Below are 26,488 nucleotides of genomic sequence, written 5' to 3'. Positions count from 1 at the left end.
GGACGTGTCACATCTTGGAGCTACCTTCATGGCATCCTCATGCAAAGAAATGGGGGGGGGGGTGAGTGAGCAGGAGGAAGGAGCAGAGTTTATGTTTTTAGTGGGAAACACCAAGTGTATTTTGCCTGACTATCTCTTAGTCTCAAGCTTGCCCTCTACTAACTGGAAGCATGCAAGGCTGCTTATACCCAACATTTGCCTGTTCCCCCTTTCAATATTTTACTTTAGTCCCCCCAGCCTGGGAAAGTTCTTGCAGGTGCCTAGCGGCAGATATTCTCCTGTGATGTAATTTACTGTGTTCCTGCAGCCAATGGGCCAATTGGTCATTTTCACTAGTGTCACATTGTCAAACTCCTTAATACTCACCTGCTATTCTTTTGTCCTGAAAGTCTGTGAAAGTTAAAAAAAAAAAAAAAGTTTTGAAAATAGAATGGATCTCTGCTTGTGTTTCCAAAGCGGATGACTGCCGTTTGCTGATCAAGCTACCCAAGGTGAAATGTTTGCGCAACAGAAGAAGAGAAGGTAAGAACTCAGTGGCCCAGCTGCAGATGGTGAAGAGCAAAATGAATGACCTTGGGGGTGGTGGTGGTTGTATTTTGGTATTGTGTTTGTAGCATACTTTGCTGATATACCCCTTAATAATTTACTTACATGACTTAATTTATAACTTACATTATAATTTGCATTATAACCATGCCTGATGCAGCACTCTGTACAGTTTGAAAGTCTATGCTCATACAGGTTGATGCAATAGCAAGCAATCCATGACTGATGTGTCAGAAACATGGCGGCAAACACTAGGCCACACAGCTCCTCCTGAAATTTTGACTTCATTTTCGTTGTCTTTGTTGTGCAAACAATATAACGATTTCATTCCATTAATTATTTTTGCATATAGGCAAACAAAGTAAATGCCAGAAGATCAAACTATAAAAATCCAGTCAGTTGAGGCAACATTCACGTACATCAGTGCAAAGGTTGTAAACTCAAATGTAACTTGGTTACATCATATGGCACTGTAGTCAATGGCCATGTTTCTGTGATCAAACCCAAGCGTAATAATATATAGTTGTACCTTGGATCTCAAACGGATTAGTTGCCGAACATTTGGGTTCCCGAACGATCGAAAACCAGAAGTGAGTATTCCGGTTTTCGAACTTTTTTTGGAAGCCAAACGTCCAATGCAGCTTCTGCGGCTTCGGATTGGCTGCGGGAAGCTGCTCTTTGGTTTCTGAACATTTTGAAAGTCGAATGGACTTCTGGAATGGATTCCGTTCAACTTCCAAGGTACGACTGTATCTAATATCGTCCTAATAATGTTAAACAGGTAAGTGTAGATCCAGCCAGTGCCATCATATGATCGGATATCCCATCTCCAGCTAAGATCCTTATTCTTAGTTTTGGGACAGCTGCAGTATCCAGTCCATTTTCAAAGCTACGCCCACGTACAACACATTGCAATGGTCTAAACAATAGGTTCCCTAGCATGCATAAGTATGGCGAGGCAATCACCATTCAGGTAGGGTTGACAGCCTATCAGGAGACCACATGCTGGCATCACATTCCATGGCCTAGTATATAACAGGAACGTGGGTTCCAAATGCCTCTGGAATGAAAGATTCACTTAATATTCACTTAATAATCCTTCCTCCTTTCAGCCTGAGTTCTCCATCAATACATGAACAATAGTAGTCATCTTCTCACATGGCTGTTGTGGTGATAAAGAAGGGCTACAGTGAACCTTGCATTTCAGAAATGACTTATTTGCAGAAAGTTAAATATTTCCTCCCACTTCAGTTGCTGTGATTATGGGCTTGTTCACATGTCACAGAAAACCAGTTAAAATAAACTATGGTTTATTACAAATGGGCGGTGCTGCTGCTGCCGCCGAAATTGAAAGTGCTTTACTCCTGCTGCTACTGCTGCTCCCAGGAAACAAACCACGGTGTAGCTTAGCGTGATGTCTAATCTTGGTTTCTTTGGAGAGCAATAAACCACGAGCCCAAGCTAAACCATGGTTTGTTTCTTAGCAGTGCGGCAGCAGCGGAAGTGGGGGAAGAGTGAAGCACCTGAAATTTCAGCACCATCCACTGCACAGTCACGTAAACCATCATTTATTTTAACTATGGTTTAATGTGACATGCAAAGCAGGTCTGTAACTATTCTGGTTTGGGCCCATTAAATCTTGGTTACCGCTCAGACAACCTCTCTGAACCAGTTGGAAAGTCGCATTCGGCTACAATACTAATTTGGAAAATTGAGCAGAGCCCACTGAAGGATATAAATGCTGTCCCATTAAAGCTTGCCTTGAATTAAATAATCAATAAACACTCAATTGTGTATGTGTAATGCTTATTTATTTTTATGGCAGCAGTTAAAAATCATAAGTAACCATCAAACATAGCCCTGTACAACAGGAGTCAGCCTCAGTTGTGGTTAATTATTAAGGCAGGTGGCGCTGTGGGTTAAACCACAGAGCCTAGGACTTGCCAATCAGAAGATTGGTGGTTCGAATCCCTGTGACGGGGTGAGCTCCCGTTGCTCAGTCCCTGCTCCTGCCAACCTAGCAGTTCGAAAGCACGTCAAAGTACAAGTAGATAAATAGGTACCGTTCCGGCGGGAAGGTAAACGGCGTTTCCATGCGCTACTCTGGTTCGCCAGAAGCAGCTTAGTCATGCTGGCCACATGACCCGGAAGCTGTACGCCGGCTCCCTCAGCCAATAAAGTGAGATGAGCGCTGCAACCCCAGAGTTGGTCACGACTGGACCTAATGGTCAGGGGTCCCTTTACCTTTTTATTAAGCGGAAACTTCACAGCAGCAGAAAGGTTCACCCTCTCCCAGGTTGAGCAAAGGTAAACTGAGGCACAGAGCAATGCCAACCACGAGGATCTCCCCGTGAATCAGTGGAATATTTGGAGCAGTAAAATTCATGTCAATTCTATATGCAACTTCCCTGTTTTGAGGACCTGGAACAAACTGTCCTTCCCCCAGTCTCCTCCTTTGCATACATAAGGCAATTCCCATGGAGAACAGGATCAAGTGCCCTCTACAGAGCACAGGTAACTTGTCCCTATTACCTGGGCTGAATACCCTGAATACCAGCCAATTGAATTTGCCAGTGTGGTGCAGTGGTTAAGAGCGATAGACTTGTAATCTGGGGAACCGGGTTCGCGTCTCCGCTCCTCCACATGCAGCTGCTGGGTGACCTTGGGCCAGTCACACTTCTCTGAAGTCTCTCAGCCCCACAGACCTCACAGAGTGTTTGTTGTGGTGGAGGAAGGGAAAGGAGAATGTTAGCCGCTTTGAGACTCCTTAAAGGGAGTGAAAGGCGGGATATCAAATCCAGACTCCTCCTCCTCCTCCTCCTCCTCTTCTTCTTCTTCTTCTTCTTCTTCTTCTGACTGTGATAACAGCCATGAAGCCAACCCAGAGTGATGGCAATGTTTCTTGTCTTCACTCTGAATGGGTGAACAGTTCCACCCTGTTCTGTAGCCTCTCCTCTTCCATGGAAGAGACAAAGTTCTAATCATGTCCTTAGAGCCCATACCTCTCATGGGATTTATTTAATTTTTTGTCCCTGCGTTTACAAGTTACTTGCTTTTGCTTTCATAGAGGCTTTTGATGTCTCTGCTCTTGGTCAGGCAGAGGGTGGGCATTTGAAAGCTATAGCTCATCATCATTACATTGACTGAAACCATAGCCTGTATTATTCTTTTCATTCAGTACTGATTCAGGTCATTGAAAGCCTTTCAAATATGTTGTTCTAACTGGAGGTTTGAACTAGGCTTTTAAATTGTGCTTGATTCCTGTATGTTAGGAGTCAGTGTTGGCTGAAACCTACATTTGATAGGGAGACTGTATTAATTGCAGACTTTAATCTAGTTTTAATTAGAAGCATTGTGGGACCACCCTTTCCCATCTTCTCCTTCTTCCTTCCAACCTTTTATAAACAGCACAGAGGCAGATATTTGAATTCACTAGTAAGAGGAGGAAAGCTGGTAGATCCATTTATTTCCTTCCTGCCCACATGTCTTCTGGACAAGAAGTGTGATTCAAACTAGGCTGTACCCCTAAATGATCTGATTTGCCCCCTCCCATCAATTTGCTCCCAGACAAACCAGACTGGAAGGGAGGCCACCTATCAGAACTCCTGTTTTTCCTGGTGGAATTGGATTTGTTGCATAAGTGTCTTTCGCATATCACCAGGAAACCTGTAAGGAGTCATTGCAGCACCAATGTGGAGTCTCAGCATGGCTCCTCCCATGTGATTCGAATCAGGCCCAAGAGGCTCCCATGAACAGCTTATCTTAGGGTGCCTATGTACCCTTTCTTTGAAGAGTTCTCAGGGGACAGCCCACTATTTGAAAAAAGGTCAAGTTCAAGCCAGGTCTGAAGATAAAGAACCATGGCAACATCTCAGTTTCAGTCAGTGGTAGAGCAACAGCTTTTGCATGCAGAACATCCTGATTTTAACCCCTGTATCTCCAGGTAGAAACTCTGGAGTGCTATTGCCACTTTCCACAGGCAATACTGAACTACAGGGAGCAATGTTCTGGCTCGGTGTAAGACAGTTTCCTATGTTCCCAAGAGACCGCAAGCACCTTAAAATTGCCCATCAGCACTTAGCACTTGGACAGCAAACTGAGCAGGCCCCCAGGTCGCCAGATCAGAGACTTTACCGCTGTGGTGAGATTTCTTTTATTTCTCTTTAAATTATACTAATCATTTCTGAGTATGCATCTATACGCATACATTAGCGCATGCAAATATTGTGCAAATCCTCTTTTGACCTCTTTTTTTGTTGATGCATCAGTGACCACCTTTGGTGATCTCTACTTGCCCCGTCCTGTTCTCTTCCATTGTGCTTTTGTAGAGCCCAGATGGGTAGGAGGACATGGGTTTTAATGAGAGGAGTCATCTTTGTCTCACAGGTACAAATGCGGTCTTCTCTTCACCACTTTCCATTCTTCCTTCCCCATTTCAGCTAGCACAATGGTGAGGCAGCTGCTGCTCTGATTGCTGAAAGGCCTAAAAATTGCTGCCAGGCATCTCATGACAGAGATTGTTTATTTTAAGGTGACTTTTTAAAAAAAGTAATTGTGTTATTAGTTAAGGGAAACTTAACACTGTAATAATTGGCTTTAATTTGCAAATTAATCAGCCCAAGAGTTAAATGAGTTTTCTATTTAAGGAAAACTTTTAATCTGTTGACATTCTTAGTTTTCACGCAGCATTTATTACTTTGCCTACCTGAAATTTCTATTACTGCTGCTGAAAATTCATTTTCGTAGGTTAGTGTACTGTGAAATCAACATTCACCAGTAACCAAATTCTGCCAATCTGGTCTACTTCCCATCAGGGGAAAGTGAATGGAACGTGACTAAAACCTACCCAACACTGCCCCTTACAGACCATTTGGTGGTCTCATCATCAATACACATGTGACACCTTCGATCTTTGCACCACCCTCTATTCTTGGCACTCTCTAGATATTACAACTGGATCATTAACGTGTTGACTTGGCAGCGTGAAACAAATCACACTTTACATTTTGAACTTGGGTATGAAAAGGTGCCCACATTTAAATAGCAAAATACACAAATGGAATTGTCAATTGTGTGTGGTTACCATGGATTTGAATTGTTAGTTTTCCCTGCAGGAAACAGAAATGTCAGTCAGGAAAGAATTAAGTCCACAGTTCCATGTTTATTGTAGGGAAAAAAACAACTGGTTATATAAATGTGCTTGAGCATGAGATATAAATATGTTGTTGTGCGGTACTTTATTGTATCTGATAATTGATGTAAGAACAGAAGATGAGCCTGCTGGATCAGGCCAGTAGCTCAATTCGTCCAGCATCCTGTTCTCACAGTGGCCAACCAGATGCCTATAGGTTTTTCCTGTACTATTATCTTTTTTATAAATGTGTTTGGATTCCAGTGCTCAATATGTTAAAAACCTTCAATAATATATATATATATATATATATAGAGAGAGAGAGAGAGAGAGAGAAACAATTTCTGGGGAAACTGATCCTCCAGCTCTAGGCTGGGATCCACTTGGAAGCTGATTCCAACAGCCTCTTCAATCATTATTCAGACTGGCTGTGGGGCTGAAGCAACTGGTCGACCCATAATTCATTGTGTGGCGCCATGATTTTGTAGTGGATCTGGACTTGGACTGAGGAATCTTTGAGTTCAACACCTGCTCAGACATGGAGATTTCTTAATGGCCTTGGGCCAAGTCACCACTTAACCTACCTCCCAGGGTTGTTGTAAGGATAAGAACTCATGGACTCAGGTTCCTTGGACCAGCGTGCAATTAGCTGAGCTGAAAAGTTTGCATGCGAGTGACTGCTCTGCTGTGCCAGGATGCTTGAGTGCAGATTCACAAGGCCTACTAAACATGGTATATGTTACATGAATAGGTTCCAGTTCTCACGAGACTGGCGACTAGGCATTCAAATTGACTCCAGGGAGTGTACGCTAGTTAAGATGTTCAAAAGGGGGTCAGAGCTTAAAATAGACCCGCCCCCACCCCCTCTCATGTTTAAAGGGATTGCTCTATTAATACATCCAGGGAGTCTCAGCTGCAGCTTATTAGCCAGAAAATTAGAATAGGCAAAACAATGCCCAGGGTCTTTCTTTTAAAGCTGTTTGTTCTAACGAAACAGACGAGATGGGCTCAGGCGGCCTCTCTGGGATTTTTAAAAATACGTTTAATTAAATTGTATTTTAAAGATTAAGTAGATACATATAGAGGATGAATATTGCCACAGCAGGCTCTAGGGGCTATTACTGGAAACCTCTCTATGCACTTTCCCTCCAAAATCATAGTCTAAATTAATGCTTTCTAACCTTGGTTTTCAGAAATAATAAGTACAAGTGAATCAGATGTGGGCTATGTAGATATTTGTAATTCTGCATTCTACGACAATTAGGTGGTTTGTTTGTTTTTAAAGTCAGATTCTGGCTCAGTTATACTACAGTAAATTAGCAGTGCAATCCTCTGTATGTTTAAATGGAAGTATGTCCTACTGTATTCAACAGATATTACTACTACTACTACTACGACTACTACTACTACTAATAATAATAATTTATTATTTATACCCTGCCCATCTGGCTGAGTTTTCCCAGCCACTCTGGGCGGCTCCCAATCAAGTGTTAAAAACAGTACAGCATTAACAGTACAGTACACCATTACTTCTATGGAAGTGTGCATAGGATTGCTGCTTTGGCATAAATGTGCTGAGATACCAGCTTCCAGTGCACTAATAGCACCTTCTGCTGCAATGTTGTTCTAATGCTGATAGTTGTGCCTTGCTCCACATGCACAGATTAATCCAGGGGGAAAGGATGAAACAACTGCCTGCAATTCCTTAAGAAGGCTTCTAGTCCACAGCAACAATGTAGAGTACCAGAACAGAACACTACTGGGAATTTTGGGAATATCATAGTAGAATGTGGGGTTTCAGAACCAGAGAATCCAGTATGAAATATTGTATTGTGACTGTAAGAGCACTCATTTTAACTGATTTAGCAATTAAATTTCAATATGTTCATGTATTAGCAATTAGAACTCAAAAATCGTTCCCTTTTGAGAAACTGGGGGAATTATAATAAAATGTGTGATTACGTTAACCAAAGTTGTCACTCGCTGTTAGATGGAAAGGTCACCCCCATTTCCCTTTTACAGTGACACACTGGCTTCAGAAAAGCCCTTAACTCTCATTCCAACTGATTATAATTTGTCCATACCAATTAAAATTTCTCCCCAGTGATTAATCCATTTAACCCATAGATGATTATTCTACCGATTCATATCTGTGTCCCTCCCGCCCTGTTCTTCCAGCTACTGACATATGGTGCCAGTTGGCTCCAAAGAGGGCTTTGGAGGGTTGGACTAGATCATTGGATCCCTTCCAACTCAACGATTCTATGACTTCAGCTATCAGTAAACGGAGAACAAGGATGCTATGCCCCATAAACATGTTGCCCAACTCTTTGAGAAGCAATTGCAGGCTGGGTAGAGCAACACACATTTTGCTTCCTCTTTGAGGGCAACTCATGCTGCCTCATGCTGCTGCTGCTGTGCTCATGTCTTACCTGCAGGCTTCCTGTAGGTCACCTGGTTGGCCACTATGAGACCAGGATGATGGAATAGATAGGCCTTTGGTCTGATGCAGCAGGGATCTTCTTGCACTATCATGGTTCCCCTTAAAAACCACTCAAGAAGAAATCCCCACATTTGTTTTCAGTGTTGTTTTAGGCGACATTTGGTTGGCAGCCTTTGGTGCAGTAGGTGGCCGTTGTCCTTCAGAACTAGCCGAAAATGTCCGTGTAGCTATCCTCAGTTCCTTCCCCAGCAACAACCAAAAGAATTGTGTGAATTAGCCACAAATCGTTCCTTTTCAACCAGCTCTTTCATTTTTGGAGCTTGCAAAACAAAAAGGGGTTGTCATATGTCTCTAGAAGAAAAAAGTGTTGGGCGCATAAGACGATCATGACCTCTCCTGATTGGGTGGGGCTGAGCATGAATATGGTAGAAGGAGCGGATGCGCATGGGGAGAAGAGTGCTTTGGTGGAGGCTGCTCCCTTAGGGCAAATGGGGCCCTGCCCTGCAAAAACCACTCTCCCCTCAGCTATCCCCACCTGCCTGTCTTGTTACTTACAGGAATTGGCACTGGCTATCGGCTTCTTCCTCCTTGGCCTCTGCATTGCCATGGTAGACCCCAGCAGGGAGGCTCTCCCCAACATAGTCTCTGGCGCCACCTACTGTTGGCTCCTCTACCTCACCGCCCAATGGACACCAGCCACCACTGCTTATGTGTGCATGTCTGGCTAGCAGCTAATTTCTTGCTTAGGGGTTCAAGGCTCTCAGACCGGCACTTGAGTTTGTGTGCATCTCGACAGGTTTGATCCGGTCCCGCATTCGAGGAGCAGATGTGGCGCAGGCAGGCGTTCTGACCTTTCTAGACAGTCACTGTGAGGTGAACAAGGACTGGCTGTTGCCTCTTTTACAAAGGATCAAAGAGGTAAGTGTTCCCTGAGCAGCTGGGCAGGTCTTGACCTTGGTCAGAAGTAGCAGTGGGCCTCAACTCTGCTTACATCCAGCTTTTAGACCGGGGAGCCACTGGTGGGGAAAAAAAGCTATGGTGGGAGGTGGCTTTGAAATCCGAGCAATACAGTATTTTTATTTTTTAAAGTATACCCCACCTCTGGGCTTCAAAGTGGTTTACAAAGATTAAAACATGTGAAACGTCAAATTTAGAAGAAACATTAAAACACTGAAAAATATATTGTTAACTGCATTTATGCTACAAGGGCCTCCTGAAACAAAGCCATGTTTAACCTGACAGCTGCAACTTGGCAAGGATACTGCCTCCCTTATTTCTAGTGGGAGGGGGTTCCATAGTGTTCTGTCCACTTTGTTGAAGGCATGGCTCTGCGGTGACTTGAGTCTGGTCCATGGGAGACCACTAATAGCACTCCTCCAGATTACCTTAGCGATGGATCCAGGACATACGAGCTGAGGCAGTCCTTAAGGAATCCTGGGCATCCGTTGTCCAGGGCTTTGTACTCCAGTACAAGAACCCTGAACCCGGCCTAGCAGTGGATGGGAAGCCATCTTTTCACACTGGGACTGCGCCTTAGCAGTAGTCTGTTCCCATTACCAGCATTCTGCACTAGTTGAAGCTTCCAGGCCATCCCTAAAGGCAGCCCCACACAGAGCATTTTGCAGTAATCCAGCCTTGAGGTAGAAATAAGATCACCACTAGGATCATAGGAAGTTGCCTTAAACTAAGTCGGACTATCCATCCACCTCTGCCCACCTATAGCTCACTATGGGTCTCAGGCAAAGGAAATGCTACTTGACCCTTTTCTATGCAGAGAACGGGGATCAAACCTGGGACATTCTTCAGCCAGACATGTCCTCCGCCACTGAGCTTAACATATGTCACGAGTCCCGATTCCTGGACTGGTTTGTGGACTCAGATTCCAAAGCATCACAAGGGATCAAACAGCTATACACTATCCAGGAAAAAAATAATCCAAACCCAGCTATGTCAGGGGAAAAACAACCCTGTAGTTATTTTCTAAGGCATTTTGGAATCTGCTCTGTAGATGTCCAATAACTTTTCCTCCTTTGGGTGTATTTCTGATGCCTTGGCAATAAATGTGCTCAGGTCCACTTCGAAATGATGACTGAGCAGAACTGATACCCTGTCCCAGCGATTCAGTGAGTGATGTGTGTCAGATGAGGCCCAGAAGTGAAGGCCCATACTGCAGAACAAGCGAAGAAGGGGCCGTCCCGTGTGTATGCAAATTCAGTCAGCAGAGCCCCAGGGCTCCTGTCAGGGTTGCTGAGTGGTACACAGGGAATAGGCAGGCATGGCTCCAGCCAAGTTTTTAATTAGGCCTATGTTCAATTCCCAGTACTGAATGATTTAGGGGAGTGATGGCTCTTTGAATAGGGGCTGAATTTAATTTCATGCAAATTAAGCTTTAATAAATTGATTTAATGGGAATTAAATCCTGCTGGTTTTTTCACAGCAGACAATGGCGTTCTCTTTCTGGTAAAGACGGGAACATGAGATTAAAGCTCCAATATTGTCCTTCTCAGAGAGATAAAGGCATTGTAGTTGTGTCCTCGTAGCCTCCTCATGCGGACAGGGAACCTCTCGGCATCTCTCTCTGACAATGTATCTTGTGGCTTCGATGGGCTTCCTTTGCCTCTCTTGATTGGATAGTGCCATCTGTAAAATGGGAGCAATAAAGGTTGCTCTGAATAAGTGTACGCAAGGAGCTGTACTCAGAAATGACAGTGAAATGTTTGCTCGGTTTTACCAGTTAGCCATGGGCCAATAGCACAAGGATGGGGAGCCGGTGGTCCTGATGTTGCAGAACTGATATTTGGCTGCCATCATCAGTGGTCATTGAATTGGTGGGTGCTGGAGTTAAACAACATCAGGAAGGACACACGTTTCCCATCGCTGCCATAGTAGCACATTGTGAAATGTTGCTTCCTTCACCCAAGTATATCCAAACCAATAAAAGCAGGCATTCAAAGATTACTGTATTTACGCGTATCTAATGGAACATCGAATCTAAAGCACACCTCAATTTTCAAAAGCCTGCAACCAAAAGGAAGTATTTGCTACATCAGCAGTGTTTCTCAAGCTTGCAATCGAATCTAATGCGCCATCAAATCTAATGCACATTCTAATTTTCACAACAATTTGGCCAAAAAAGTGAGTGTGACATTCGTGTAAATATGGCAAGTACAGTAAATAAGTTATCATGAAAAGTATTTCCTTTTCAGGGTCTTCCACCCTTCAAAATACCTCCCATTTGTTAATTTCAATCTATCTATTACTTAGTATAATTTTTGCAGCATGTTCTAGTATATGAAGCAAAACTATGTGTTTTTAAACATCACCCAGCAGCCCTGTGCGGTAAACTCGTGACTTCTCCAGAGGCATCCAGGAAACTGATCAGTGATTTAAACCCAGTACCATCCTTGCTCAAACATAAGACTTGGTTCTCTTCTCCACAGGAGGAATGTTCATCCTGTGGCATCTTGCCACAAGGCATTAATTATTTTGTCAGCACTGCTTTATGCGTCCACAGTTCCTATTTCCTGATGCTGAGGGAGCAAATCCCACTGATGTCCTCTGAACTTTCTTCTGAGGTGTGTGTTTAGGAAATGGTGCACAAGCGAAGTTTGCTCTGCTTTGAGCATGGCCCCTTTAACCTCCTTCGCTCCCCTTTTTGCACCCACCCGCTCACTCGCCCTCTTCCGAATCTCTCTATCAGAGTGGTTGACGGCGCCTTTCCCGCATGAGATGTTTGATGATTCGCAGCCAGCAGGATGGCAGCTCAAGCTGTATTTCCCTTGCAGCATTGGGAGAATGTAGCTCATGCTCAGAGCTGATGTGATGGATGAATGTGGATGCCATATGCAGCAGCGCCGTAGGAATTTCATTACATGGTTGCAGTGGCAGCAGCAGCGGCGGGGCCTGAATGAAGCAGAAAAGCAAAACGTCACCTCTGTTAACTTCTCTTATTTGTAATTTCTCTTTTTCTTTTCATTTTTCTTCCTTTTTTAAAAAAAACACAACCAAAAACCCACACAATCAAAATTGAAGCCTGCATGAATGTTTGAAAGAGGGGCCAGCTCAGTGGTTTCTCGTGCTCTTAGCGGCTTGCATTTCAATGAGGAACCTGCTTTGTAGTGTCACGGGTTCCACACCACACACGCATCCCCAAAAAGTGGTACAGGATTTGCGGGAGGATGAGTGCAAAAGTAAGCAATCTCAAGGTCCAGAGCACAGAATGCCTGACTCGTATAGGCAAAGAGAAAGGGAGTCTGAGGCAAACATGGAGCCTTTAAAAAAATCAGCCAGTCAGCTGGATGCGTGGTTGTGAAGTGAAAAAAAAGCCAGGCATGCGTGCCTCTCATACAGCAGTTATATTGCTATGCGCTATCCCAATTTCTCAGCAGTGAGAGCAAGTTTCAAGCACTCTTCCTCAGGGCCCAGTTTCCTTGGAATGAAAGCCAGTGGAGACTTTAAGGATATATGGTTTTATTTACACATACATAGCCTGTGCATAGGATGGAGAGGCTCACAGCTTTCCCACCCCTTGCTGCCTCGTTAGGTGTACAGGGGAGCCTCAAGTCCAGCACAGAGCAAACATGTCTCTGTTTCCCCAGCTTCCAGCATCAGCCCAATTCACACACACAAATGGCACATATGCCCAACACTGCTTGGCCGGCTGTTCTCCGTCCTAGGATGACGTGGCAGCCAGCCAGATTGCAACCCAGGTCATTTTATTTGAGGTGCTGAGCGCGTAAGTAGCCATTATCTTACAAAGAAACTTGCCTGGCCAGTTTAGCGGCCTCTTCGACTAGATTCCAACCTTTACTAGATGCACATTCACAGCCTTGCCCCCCTCGAAACTCATAACACTGTTATCAGGGCTGGTCTCAGTCCAAGGATGATGTGGCATCCAGCCAGAGGGTGGGAGTGGGGTACCTCGGGTTAAGAACTTAATTCGTCCTGGAGGTCCGTTCTTAACCTGAAACTGTTCTTAACCTGAGGTACCACTTTAGCTAATGGGGCCTCCTGCTGCTGCAGTGCCGCCACTGCACGATTTCTGTTCTCATCCTGAAGCAAAGTTCTTAACCCGAGGTACTATTTCTGGGTTAGCAGAGTCTGTAACCTGAAGCATCTGTAACTCGAGGTGTCTGCAACCTGAGGTACCACTGTATCTCTCTTTCCTGAAGAGCACATCACTTAGTTAATAGCTTTTGCAACCCAGCTCATTTTACTTGAGATGCTGAGCGCTTTAATTTCATTTCCAGTGTGGACTGGATGGGATAAACAGAGGGACCATCATGTGAGGAGATCAAGGGGCCATATGCCTTAGATGTATATTTGTAGCCTTTCAAAACTACTTTGTTCCACTTTGCCTTTTTTCGGGTCGTGGAGTAAATGTTGATGGGACAGATGAACGGTTGTGTGCATGTAAAATAGATGTTTCTTTTCTTTTCCTACACCCACATTTCCCACCTTAAAGGTGGGGAAGTCTCACACCTGCGCTGCCTTACTTCCAAGCGAAAATTACACCCCATCTTTTTTTCTTTTTTTCTTTTTTGCCAGTATCAAACCGTGTTTGTTCAACTGTATTAAATGTTAATGCTGCCACCTTCAGCCTGGTACTGGAAAGGCGACTCATTTTTGCCTGCCACGCTCTTCTTCCTCCCATTCCAAAGATTAATGGTCTTCTCTTAATTTGTGGCTTGCAGGAAACAGTCCATTTCGGCTTAATAAACTTCTGCGCTTCAAAGAGATCGAGAACCCAGAATGCATCTGAATCAGCAACTGCCCCCTCCGCCCCCCCCCCGCAACCTACATCATGTCACTTTCCATTTTTCATTCAGCAAAACATCTGTTTAGCCAGATTTCTAACGCATGGCAAGCGTCCAAGAAGCAAAGTGTACTTGTGTCTTTGTGTGTGTAAGCAGGGGAGGGTGTAATGGAATAGTAAATTAACGCTGGGCATCAAACCCCAAAGACACTTTAAAAGAAAAGTGCCTCTCGGGCAAAGTACACATGACAGATACATATTTCTCTGATGGATACATGAGGTGACAGGGTCTCCTTGAGGTTTTGTTGATGCTTCCATTGCCTGGCTGCATCTGCATAGAGCTCTGCTGTTCGTGGAGCTGAATCCTGTATGGGAGAAGCCTGCAGTCTCTGTTTAGGACAGGGGTCTGCAACCCGCGGCTCCGGAGCCGCATGTGGCTCTTTTACACCTTTGCTGCGGCTCCAGGGCGGATACTAGTGAGAAGAGGAGGCGCATTGTGCGCCCCGACACTCCCCACTGTGGCGGGCGCTGTACTGGCTGTGACGTCGCATGGGGGCGGTGCATGCGTTAGTCACGCACCGTCCCGACGTCACCTTCCCACCCACCCGCTACATTGTAAGGAGCATGTACGCTGGTCACTGCATTGAAAGGGGGCATGTACACTGGTCACTGTTTTGAAGGGGAGTGAAGAACACACACACACACAAAAAGGTAACTTGTTAATTTAACGTTTATTTCTATGAGGAGGAGTAATTCTGAGGGGTCAAACAAAGAAATAATAAAAAAGTGACAAAAAAGTTATTTTTATAATGACGAGTTTTGCAGCTCCCAGTTTTTTTTTTCTTCGGAAACGGGTCCAAGTGGCTCTTTTTGTCTTAAAGGTTGCAGACCCCTGGTTTAGGAGCTGGTAGAAGGGGGTCCTGTTCAGTGAAGTGCAAGTATTCATTCATTTACTCATTCGTTGCACTTATATCCCACTTTTCCATCCAAGGAGGTCAAAAGGGGCATGAATGGTTACCCCCCTCCTCATCCCATTCTCACAACAACCCTGTGAGGTAGGTTAGACTGAGAGAGAGAGAGAGAGTGACTGGCTTGAGGTCAGCCAGTGAGCTTCTGGTCCAAGTGGAGAATTGAACCCTGGTCATCCAGGCCCTACTGTAACCACTACAAAATCCGTCACTTTTGGTTGCTTTCCACCTTTCACTTCAGTTTCCTCTTAAAAAAAAAAAAAAGTTCCTCACAAAAGCTTGCCAGTCTTTTGAATACACATTTTTGTATGCAATTTTTCCTAATATACACATTTTCCCTAATACAATGCATTTTATGCTATCTTCACTAAGATTTGTATTTTTGAGCACACTTTCACCTAACATACACTTTTTTCAGATGGAAAACCACAACATTCAGAACCCTGCAAATTTTGCAGGATAGATTTGTTTTGGATTGCATATAGTTATTATTATTATTATTATTATTATTATTATTATTATTATTATTATTAATTTATACCCCGCCCATCTGGCTGGGTTTCCCCAGCCACTCTGGGCGGCTTCCAACAAAATATTTAAATACAATAATTAATCAAATACTAAAAGCATCCCTAAACATATTGATGGGGAAGCGAGAATCATAATGAACCGAAACGACTTTCTCCCATGGCAGTCTCTCAGTACTCCACTTCTACAGAGGCCTTATTTTATGCAATTCGGCAGCAGCAATGGGAACACAGGAGACCTCAGGAAAGGTGCCCCTTCGCGGCATCTCTCTTGGCCTCTCAGCCATTAATAAAGGAGCCAGGTGCCACCATCCACCTGATATATGGAAGGAGAGGCCTCAGTCCCTCGTGACAGTTACTTCTGGTGCTGGAGGGGGCAGCTAGGGGCGGATGTCAGGACTGAAGTCCTTCAGCCTAAGAGGGCTCAAAATAACCACCCAGAAATGAATAGATAATGGAGGCAGAAGCAGCACTTGGGAACACATTTGTTTGTGGAAATGAGCGGCTTTGACTAAATGAATTTGTGCCAGATAAGGGGGATGTCCATTATCTGTAACTGGGAGAGCATTACAAAGCAGAAGTGTTAGCTTGCAGGGGAATTCCACTTTGTTTAGCACAGGTACGGATTTGTGCCTCTGCATGCTGTCTTGTTTTTACTTGGAGAGCTGATGTGTCTACCATTACCAATTTGTTTTAGCCAAATAACTTTCCCCTAAAATGTAATTACAAGGCCCAAGGCGTTTTTACAGAAGGAATCAATCTTCATCACCTGAAAACAGGCTTTTGTTAATGTCATGGTAATGAGCCAATGGATGGCGATGTTCCACTATCCAACACACACCCACACACCCCACTCCTGTTTTTCCTGTTTGAAGAAAGATGGTGGGGGTGGAACATGAAGCTATATAGTTTTGCATGAATCCAGCTTTGAAGAAAAGATGCTAAGCAACCTCTTCTTTCTTCATTACTTCCTCTTCTCCGCCATCAGCTATCTGAATAATGTTGCTCCAGCATTGGTGACTGTTATCTGGGGCAATCAAAGCTAGATAGTACTTGAGCATTTGGGGGCCTTTTTGTTGGTAGATTAGAACCAGGTAACGTTGCAAAAGAGAATCAAGAAGATTAGCTGTGCCTCCCTTTCCTTCACAGCAGAACAACTTCTTTTGCACCTTTTCTCTAGAGGTGATTGCTGCTCCTCAGTCTGTGACTTTGATATCCTGCAAGGAACCAACAGCAACTAATGTGCTTGAGGTTCTCTCCAAGGAGAGAGGTTGGAGGGGATGGAAGTTCAAGCTGGGTGATGGCTGAAGTGGCAGTTGAATGGATTTCAGGAAATCTGAGGTCGGATCTATATAGATTGGGAAGCTCTTATCTGTGTAGGACTTGAACTTTCATCCCCTCCAACCTCTCTCCTTGGACAGAACCTCAAGCACATTAGTTGTCGTTGGTTCCTTGCAGGATATCAAAGCCACAGACTGAGCAGCAGAGAACATAAGGAGCTGCTTTACCCCAAGTCAGACTATTAGCCTGTCCAGCTCTGACTGGACTGGCAACAACTCTCCATGGCTTCAGACAGGGAGTCTTCCCAGTCCCTCCCTGGGGTTGCCTAAGATTGAACCTGGGACCATCTTCATGCAAAGAGGATGCACTGCCACTGAGCTACAGCCCTTCTCCATATGCATCATTAAATATATCTGTTATATATACTGGCCCATTCCATGAATATCATCAACATACCAGTGGTGCAGGGGAAGGGTTGTGACTCTGTGCAGGGCAGTCTTAAGCATATGTGGCACCAGGGTGCAAAGATATGCCTGGCATTTCTCCCCCCCCCCCGGTTGCCCAGTCCCAGGCATGCAGGAGGGCAGAGCCGGCCGCCCGCCTCAGTGTCTCGCTGGCTCGGTCACCCCCGAACTCGCGGCACAGAGAGAAGAGCCCACTGTGGCGCTCCAACCGATGGGCAGGCTCTTCCCCGGACTCAACTCTCAGGCCCTGGACTCTCGGACTGGTGCCCCTGAGAGCCCAGTGACCGAGTGCCCTGCACCTGTAGCACCTATGGGTAAGACGGCCCTGACTCCGTGGTACAGCACCTGCATTGCATGGAAGAGGTCCAAGGATCAATTCCTGGCCTCTCTTGGTGGGACTCTCTCTTCTGTATGGATCAGGCTCTGTATATATGCAGGAGAGGAAGAATGAGAATACAGTGGTACCTTGGTTCTCAAACTTAATCCGTTCCGGGAGTCAGACGTCCAGCATCTGAAAAATGTTCGCAAACCAGAACACTTGCGGGTTTGTGGTGTTTGGGAACCGATTTGTTCGGCAGCCAAGCCGTTTGAGTACCAAGTACCACTGTGCCTTTGACTTCTCCAGGGTATTGACAGAGAGGGCTGGTTTTTTAAAATATACAAGTGATTCAGGAGAGTTGGTACTGTCTCTACACATCCAATAATTCTTACCCAAACACCAACTGGGAAGCTTTTACCTAAACATCCCAGATCCCACAGTAAAAGTTGCCTGTAAACATTGCTATCAGCTCGAGCCAAGATTTGGAATAAAATATATATACTGTTCCTCTCTTCCTCTGCGCTTTTTATACAATACTGGTAGTAGAAGATATCTTTCACAACCCATTTTGGATTTATTTCCTTCCTTCCTTGATTATACTTTCTGCGGTTATCTTTTACTCCTGCTATAATGGGCTTGCTATAAAGACTCAACCTTATCTTCTAATATATGTTAAAATTATTCGAATTAATTGTCAGAGAATAAATATAGTTGTAGGAGAATAACTCCTGCTGTAGGGGAATTAATTTTAAGAGAATAACCTTTTTATGGTAATTAGAGTTATTTAAACTTTAAAAGATTGTGTGGGTTAGCTGTAGGTTAGTTTTATACTGGGGGTGGGGAGAGTTTATGAAGAAAACATAAGGCACTTCCAGCCTCAAGCTGAAGCTATTTGCTGCCTTCTTATGTGATCTATATAATCTTTGCATCTATTTTAGCCCCATGATTCTACCACCACCACAGCAGAGCCCATAAATTACAACAAAATGCTCAGAGAGTAGATATTATAGACATTCAAGATCATTTCAGTCTTATGTATTAAGCACAATATTTCAGTAGTTCCCAAACATCCCCCCCTCCAAGAACTACTTGAAAATTACTGAGGACTTGCTGGCCAACCACTTAATGACTTTTCTATCTTAGCCTTTGTAGTTCTATAGAATTCAAATTGCAAATGCAATAGGATAGGATAGAATATAAGAAACAAAAAAGCAATAGGAATACAATTTAAAATGAATATGGGTGTTTCATGCTATGGATGTGCCATCTCCCACCATCAACCACAGATCTACAGACATGCTGTGGCTTACTCAAATGAAGCTCATGGGCCACCGGTGGTCCAAAGTCCAGTTTGGGAATAAATTCAATGCCTTCCTCTCTGATCTTGCTGTGTTTTAATCCCAAGTGAGTATCAGAATAGAGTGGTGAGACTCTAAGTTAACCTAGATTCTAGGTTAAACCCCAGGCATCCCATAATACTGGTAGTAGTAGAAGGTAAGGGTGAAGACCTCTTTCTGAGATCCTGGAGAGCAATTGCCAGCCAGAATACCTGATGCTAAACTAAATGGACCAGCAGGTAGTATAAGGCAGCTTCCTATTTTCCTTTCAGTTTGCACTGTTTAATTGAGGCATTCCAGGGCTCAAGCCTTCTTGGAAATTAGGTTTTTGCCTCTCTTCATCAAGCCATGTGCCAGACCCAATTTTAGGGGCCACCGTTGGCTACCGGATTTATGCACTGCAGCATAATTAGGAGAATTTTCACGCCCAGCTCCTTTTTGCAAGAGCTGATTCCCAACAGTGTTCGGTCAGCTGCATACCTGTGGAAAGGGATTTGGTCTCATAGGGAGAAAAGCTTGAAGCTTTGAGCTTTAATTGGAGTCTGGGCTATTTTAAAAAATACACACAAAACAAAACAAAGAAAGAAATAGAAAGGAAAAGGCCATTCAGAGCTGACAAAATTTCGCTGTACCACCACCCTGATAGATATTTGGGCCCTCCTCTTGCACCCATGACTATATATTAATTGAGCAATAAGAACCAAAGATTGCATGTGTTCATCTTGTGTTTTTAGCTGCTGAGTTTAATGATAATTTTAGATTGGGTTTTGTGGGGTGGGGAGGTTGCCTGACTTCTTCGCTTTGTAGTTTATTTATTGTTTTAATGTGATTTTAAAACATAAAAGAAAAGGGAAAAAAATGTATTTCTTTGTCTTATGGTGTATGTTAGCCACACAGTTGCCTGGGTGTTATATAAACGTAACAGACAAATCTAATTCTTTCAAACTCTTTTCTCACAATTGGAAAAGCCACAGCAATCGCCCGGTGTGGGAGTGAGAAGAGATTATCTTGTACTGTTGATAGTGCCATTCTAAGCCTGTCTAACTCAGAAGTTAAGTCCCATTGAGTTCAGTGGGATTTCCCCACTGGCTTGCATTGAACTTTAGCAGTGATTTTGCCTTTCCTCATTGCTGACTTTATGGGCTGCATGTTCTTCAGCTGCTTTCCTTCAGTTTGTCCACTGACAGTCAGCAGAAAAATATTAAGGAAGCAGGTTTCAAAGGGGTGAGTTTGCTTAGAGGTGTTAAATTATTCGACCAAATATTTGCAACTCCCCTTGCAATAAAAATAAAAGCTTCTCTTCCTGTACAAAGGAACTGCTCAGCAATGGATTTAGGAGAAGTTGATTGACATGGGAGGTGGTGCCCCAGCGCTCAGAAAAGACATAAGAAGTTTCTTCACGTATTTTACCTCCTCGCTGCTTTCCTTTCTTGTTGCCTTTCCAATGGACTTTATCGGAGCATACTGGGAGCCTCTTCCACTTGGCTAGATCCTGCCCCTCTCCAATAATGCTGGTAGGAAGGAATCCCTTAAAGGCACAGATGATGAGCCAAGGCCTTCTGCTCATAATGCCAGAACAGCCTCATAATACCAGGGCCATTAGGCACAGTAAGGAAGTCGCCTCAGGTGGCAGACCCAGCCTCCAAGGAGCACACGACGCTCTACCTCCTGCACTTGTCAGCTTCTACCACTTACACACACACACACACACACACACACACACACACACACTGCTTGCTCCTTTTCAGGACAGCAGGACATTGTCTGTTTTGTCCCAGGTGACATCCTGGGCTGGCCTTACCTAGGCGATATATGAAATCTGTGCCCCTAAGTGCAGATGTTTGTTTGCTTTAAACAAATCACCTTCCCCCCCTCGTTTGGGACCCTAAAGTACACATAGAGGCTCTTGCATCACTACAGCAGCATAAGAATTAGCCCAGGGAAGTGCCTTACCAGGTCCATAGCATTTTTTCTATTTAAAAGAAAACTTTTCAGCTAATTAAAAGAAATAAACTGGCATCTTCTGGGAATTTCTCTATGAACAGAAATTCCTTCTGCAGTGAAAACAATCACCCCGTTTGTTTCTTCGACACTTCTGATGTTTTTGTCAGCATGTTTTGGATGATTCTCATTCTTTCTGAATGAAAGTGGCCTCCAATGGCACCACTTCCCTGAAACGATACTCCAAAAATGCTCAGTTAGGTACCAGAGTATTCTGTCCTCTCTTTGTGTGATGATGGAGAGGTGACAGACTTGCTGTAGAGTAGGACAGCTCCACCCTCAAATTGGCAAAGATGGAGAGAGTGTTGCTCTTTGTTTGCAACATCGCAAACATTACCCAGTGCAATATCCACAATATCCTGTGATACCCATGAGGAAACAAAGTGCACTAATCTCAAAAGCACAATGTAAAAAAAAGAGGTTTAATAGAATGGAACCAATCTGTTGCGAGCTGAAAAAAGTTCTTCTGCATCTGATCCTTCATTTTATTGGGTTGGGATGTTGGTATTCTCTTCCCTCCTTTCACAGCCTTCTGGCAAATTCCGGGGAAAGTCCCATTTTCCGAGGTACAACTTGTAATGCCTTCCAGGACTGGGAAATGCAATACCCTTGCAGCGTAAATGTAATACACAAATATATTTATTGTACTTTCATCTTTGTTATCAGGACCCAAAGCATGTGGTGAGTCCAGTTATTGACATCATCAACCTGGACACTTTTGCTTATGTGGCAGCTTCTTCAGATCTGAGAGGAGGTGAGTCTGCAGTCACCTGTACACAGGTAAATGTTTAGGCCAGGGGCCACTAACATGCTAACTGGTGCATATGAGATATTGGCAGGTGGGGTACCGTGCTTGCTATGCCTGGTTCAGGCAAGTGCATGAGCAAAGTCGCTAGAGGGGAATAAGAAGTATAGAAAGATAGAATTGTAGGGTTGGAAGGGAACCCGAGGGCCATCGAGTCCAATCCCCTGCAGTGCTGGAAGTCCTGAGTGAAATGTGGAGTACAAGTGTTATATTTATGTACTTACATTGCTTGCTACTGCAAGACGTAATGAAAGCCACCAACTTGGTTGTCTTTAAAGGGAATTTAGACCTGTTGAATTATTCTTATGTTATTCTCTAAGGGGGGGGGGAGCTTTCAGTGGCTACTAGTCACATTCCACCTCCAGAACGAGAGACAGCATGTCTCTGAAAAACAACTTGCAGGGAACTTACAGTCGGAAAGGGATATTTGTAGGTGTTTGTGTAAGAACGTTAAAGTTTTATGTGAAATTCTAATAGTATAATGCGTTTTGGTTTATGTTTTCAAATGCAAGTCCCTTGGAGACTTTGGTAACAAGCTACTACTACTACTACTACTACTACTACTACTACTACTACTACTGATAGTAGGCATCTGGTTGGCTGCTGGGAGAACAGGTGCTGAACTATATGGGCCTTTGGCCTGACCCAACAGAGCTCATGTTCTTAACGGAGTCTTTATGACCCAAGACAGCTTTGATTTTCTTTCAAAATCCATACTGGGTTTTTGAAAAATGAGTTTCATTGCTAATCAGTTAAATTCTCCTTGAAACCCACCACTGCATCTGGGCTCCTTTTAATAGTCCGTGTGTAATAAAGTGGGGCTGATGTGCAGCTGGGGAGAGAAAGAGAAATATACCAACTGCTGTGTGTGACAGAAGCTTCCGACCAGGTGAGATGGAATTTGTATGTGGGCTTCTCAGCAGGTGGGTTGCTACTGCTAATAGAGATGGGGGCAAGGAGGTGACAAGGAGGTCAGGATAGCACCAACGTACTGGCAGGAGCACCAGATTGGCTCTGCCACCTTTCCACTGCACCAGCCTCCCTGTCATCTCATCCTTCCCCTGTAAGAAACAACAACTCACTTGCTAGAAAGTGGGCATAGCAACCCTGCTCCACCCAGTGAGCCACTTCTGATGTGTAAGCTACCATAGATCTCACAGTTCTTTCTCATTAGATAAAGATGTGCTAATCAGGTGCTTTCTCTCCTGCAACGGGGCAGTGTAGGCTGCCAGGAACAGATAGACAAGGAAGGTCTTACCAATGTTTTTTATTCAATAGTCACAGAGAGAGGCTTAGAAATCCTGCTGCTTGGAGTAATGGCATTGCTCCAAGTAATCTCCACCCCCCTTCTCTCCTCAATCGTCAACAGCACCACTCACCTTACAGTGGGGCCATTTGTCTCCAAGCCCTTTACTCTCCTAATTTCAATGCTCGCCAGATTCTGGGAGAAGGGGCGTCTGGAATGTTTTCTAGTGATAATGTGTCAGCCAGCTGCTCCAGCTCTGCCTTCCCTTCCTCTTCCTCTCCCATTATCACCCAAATTTGCCCCTCATCTCTCTCTGAGCTGTGACCTCCCGCAAACCCCTATTGTAAATCGATACAGTCTTCTTCTCTGGAAGGTTCAGGCTGGGGAGGCGGTCTCCACCATTACTCTTCTGTCCAGTCCCTGGCAGCTAATGATATGATGCAAAAGGATCTATAAACTGGATATTAAGGCTGTGACTTTTCTTCTTTGGCAATGGGAAGACATGAAATCCTCTCCTGGATAAGACTAACCGTCCTGTTGATTATCAACACAACTCATGCAATGATATTGATGCAAAGCAGCTTGGCGACGATGGGTCCGTAGTTGGAAGCACTATCTCTAATCTCTTTGTTTCCGCTGTTCACTTCCTATTTAGGGTTCGACTGGAGCCTGCATTTTAAATGGGAACAACTTTCTCCAGAGCAGAAGGCAAAGCGGACAGACCCCACAGAGCCCATCAAGTAAGTGACAAGAAGGGGGAAGGTAAAACAGGGGTGACGAGCACAGAACTGCGGAAGAGAGGCAAAAGATACTTTGCTTTAATGCTATGGTAGAGAACCCTAGGCCCAAGAGCCAACTGTGGCTCCCAAGGCCTCTCTGTCGTCTTCTTCTTGATATTCCACTTTTCCTCCAAGGAGTTCAAGGTGGTGTACATGGCTCTCCTCCTCTCCCAAATATCCTCACAACAACCCTGTGAGGATAGAGTTGCTTCATGACTGGGTAGGGATTTGAACTCTGGTCTCCTGGGTCTTAGTCCAACATTTTCACCACCACACCACACTGAATCTCTCTGTCCAGCTTTTGGGGCTCCCCAGACGAGGGCGCCGACTTATAAAAAATATTGGGGGAGCCCGCGAAAGCTCATGAATAATAAATAAGCTCATGAATATGCAGATAAAGTGGCTCCGCCTCCTCGTGAGCGAATAGGGGAGAGCGTGCTGCGCCTATTAATCAGCTCCGAAGGAAATTGGGTGGAGCTTTTGCTCGGGAGGGAGGGCAGGAGGCATGCAGCCCGACCCTGTGCATTTTGGGCTGGGGGAGGGGCGGCGGTGGCGCTCTGCTGGAGGGGCACCCGAGATTATTGGGGGGCAGAGCCCCCCCAAACGAATTTTTGAGGGGGCTCGGGCCCCCTCAGGCCCCATGGAGTCGGCACCTATGTCCCCAGACTACACCCTCTGAGTAGCCTGCTCTGCTCATTGCTTGTGTGGTTTTTTTTGCCTGGCTGGGAACTGTGTTAGTGCTGATTGCTTGCTTGGATGAATGGGTGTGTGTGTGTGTGTGTGTGTGTGTGTGTGTGTGTGTGTAGAAATAGCTGGGTTTTGTGTGGCTGGACTGCAGCTCACTGAACAAATGCCCTATTTCTCCAGTCCCTTTGTCTCTGGACCCACCCACCCTGTGGGAATGAAGGTCTTCAGGCTGAAAAAGTCTCCCCACCACTGATTTGATACATACTGAGAAATGTGTCCTATGACAGTTTGGCTCAAAGCATATTAACCCATAAGAAATTAGAAGTAGGGCTTGTTTTTAATATTTTTAATGTTTGATGTCCTGCTGTGTTTAATGTGTTGGAAGCTGCCCAGAATGGCTGGGTCAACCCAGTCAGATGGGCAACATATGAATAATAAATTGTTGTTGCTGTTGTTTATTACTCACCCTTCTCCAGCAGGTCCCAAAGCAGGTTACAGCAATTTACGATTCAATGCTTTGCTGAAATGCATCTTAAATACACATTGTTTTAAAGATGGCATAGTGATGGTTGAGTTTGCCACCGCTTTCCCTAACTAGGAACAAAGGAAACAGGCCATCATGATAAGAGACACAATCTTTCATATGTGCCCTAAAAGCAGTGGCGTAGCGTGGGGGGTGCCAGGGGTGCCAGCCGCACCGGGCGCAACTTCTGGGGGGGCGCGCTCGCTGCCTCCGGAGTCGCCGAAGAGCCTCGGGCGCAGGCTGTAGCTGGCAGCGGCTCTCAGCGCTCGCCGCGGTCCCCGCGCGTCAGGGCCACGGAGGGCGCGCCAGGCAGCCCCTCCTCACCGACGGGCAGCGTTCGCCTGCGGGGCTCGGCCAGCGCGCTTGGCTGGCCGCGTGGAGTCGCCGAGGAGCCGCCGCCTGCCATGCCGCCCTGGCTGCTTCAACTGCGTCCGACAGCCGGCTCGAGGCTCCTTCCGGCCGGGTCTCCCGACGGGGCGCTGCGGGCGGAGGCTCCGGCACCAAGCGCCACGCCGCCCAGGCTCGGGTCGCTGTCTGGACGCGCACAGCCCGCCAAACGCGCCATCGGCGGCGCTCTAGTGCCTGCGCGCCAAGACCGCCCACCCGCCCCGACGGGGCTCCCCCACCCGCGCCGGAGGCCGGCCGACGCACTGGCCCCAGAGCCGCCCCCTCCCCGCGCCAGAAAGAAGCCCCCTCCCCGCGCCAGAAAGAAGCCGCGTCGGGACTAGCCGGGCCGGGGAGGGAGACCGAGAAGGCTGCGCCGCGACGCCCAAAGACGCGCGTCTTGGCGTATTAATGACCATGGTTAGGTGTTAGGGGGCGCAAATTACTTGCCTTGCCCCGGGTTAGGGGGCGCAAATTACTTGCCTTGCCCCAGGTGCTGATAACCCACGCTACGCCGCTGCCTAAAAGCTAGTCCAAGGCATTCCATTTTTTTGAGGCTGAGCTTCAGATGTTGGACCTCCCTAATTCTAGAGTGGAAATCTACCTGCAGTGCATCCTCAGAGCTCTAGGCAGATAGGTGCTCCAAACATTTCCCTTTATTCCTGCATCCCAGTTCTTCTTGCTCATCGTTTTTGCCTCCTGGCATCCCCACATTTTGACGCTGCCCCATTGCAGGAGAGAAAGCACCATTTCTGCCTTATCACAGTCCGCCATCAGAAGAATCAAAGAGAAAAGGCTCTTTGAGGCATGAACCAGGTTGCTGGGCGTAGGATCTGTGCTGCAAAATTAACAGCAGTGTTTGCCACATAGTCTCAGTCCCACTCAGTGCCCCTTCTTTCCTTTTCTTCCCAGCTGATCTGGAGGAAAAGAGGGAGGGCAAATAACTCTGTTTTCAAATCAAAACCCAACTGATTACAAAGGGCTTCTTAAAAGCTCTTTGTCCTTCTGAGAAAGTGTGACTTTCTCCTTGAAACGAGGCTCCTCGCAGGATAAAACTAGGCACAGAGCCCCAGTTAAATAATGCCATGTAAATAACCCCCGAGTGCTAAATGCATTTTTGGTCTGGAAGCCTGCAATCAGGACTGAAAACTTCAGGCTTGCAGGAGTGGCGCCGATGAGTGCATTAGCACTTCTGACTGACATACAAATAACAAGTCTTCTTTGAAACACAAGTTTCAAATTTTATTATGACGATTTATTGAGTGGTCTATTTTGTGTGCAGGTATTAGATA

At 45.4% G+C, this 26,488-nt stretch overlaps 1 protein-coding gene across 1 annotated transcript in view; it reads left to right on the top strand.

Annotated features, from left to right (window-relative positions):
* The window catches only part of GALNT14 (polypeptide N-acetylgalactosaminyltransferase 14), a 227,255-nt gene that overhangs the window by 181,352 nt on the left and 19,415 nt on the right, over positions 1 to 26,488 (top strand). The window contains exons 5-8 of the mRNA XM_083496106.1: positions 457 to 522; positions 8,917 to 9,038; positions 21,439 to 21,526; positions 23,479 to 23,563. Of these exons, the coding sequence (XP_083352232.1) occupies positions 457 to 522; positions 8,917 to 9,038; positions 21,439 to 21,526; positions 23,479 to 23,563 (361 nt within the window). The remainder of the gene's footprint in view (positions 1 to 456; positions 523 to 8,916; positions 9,039 to 21,438; positions 21,527 to 23,478; positions 23,564 to 26,488) is intronic.

The sequence above is a fragment of the Podarcis liolepis genome (assembly GCF_965112155.1).
Source record: "Podarcis liolepis genome assembly, chromosome: 3".
NCBI classification, from domain to species: domain Eukaryota; kingdom Metazoa; phylum Chordata; class Lepidosauria; order Squamata; family Lacertidae; genus Podarcis; species Podarcis liolepis.
This window is presented reverse-complemented; position numbering and strand designations above follow the sequence as displayed.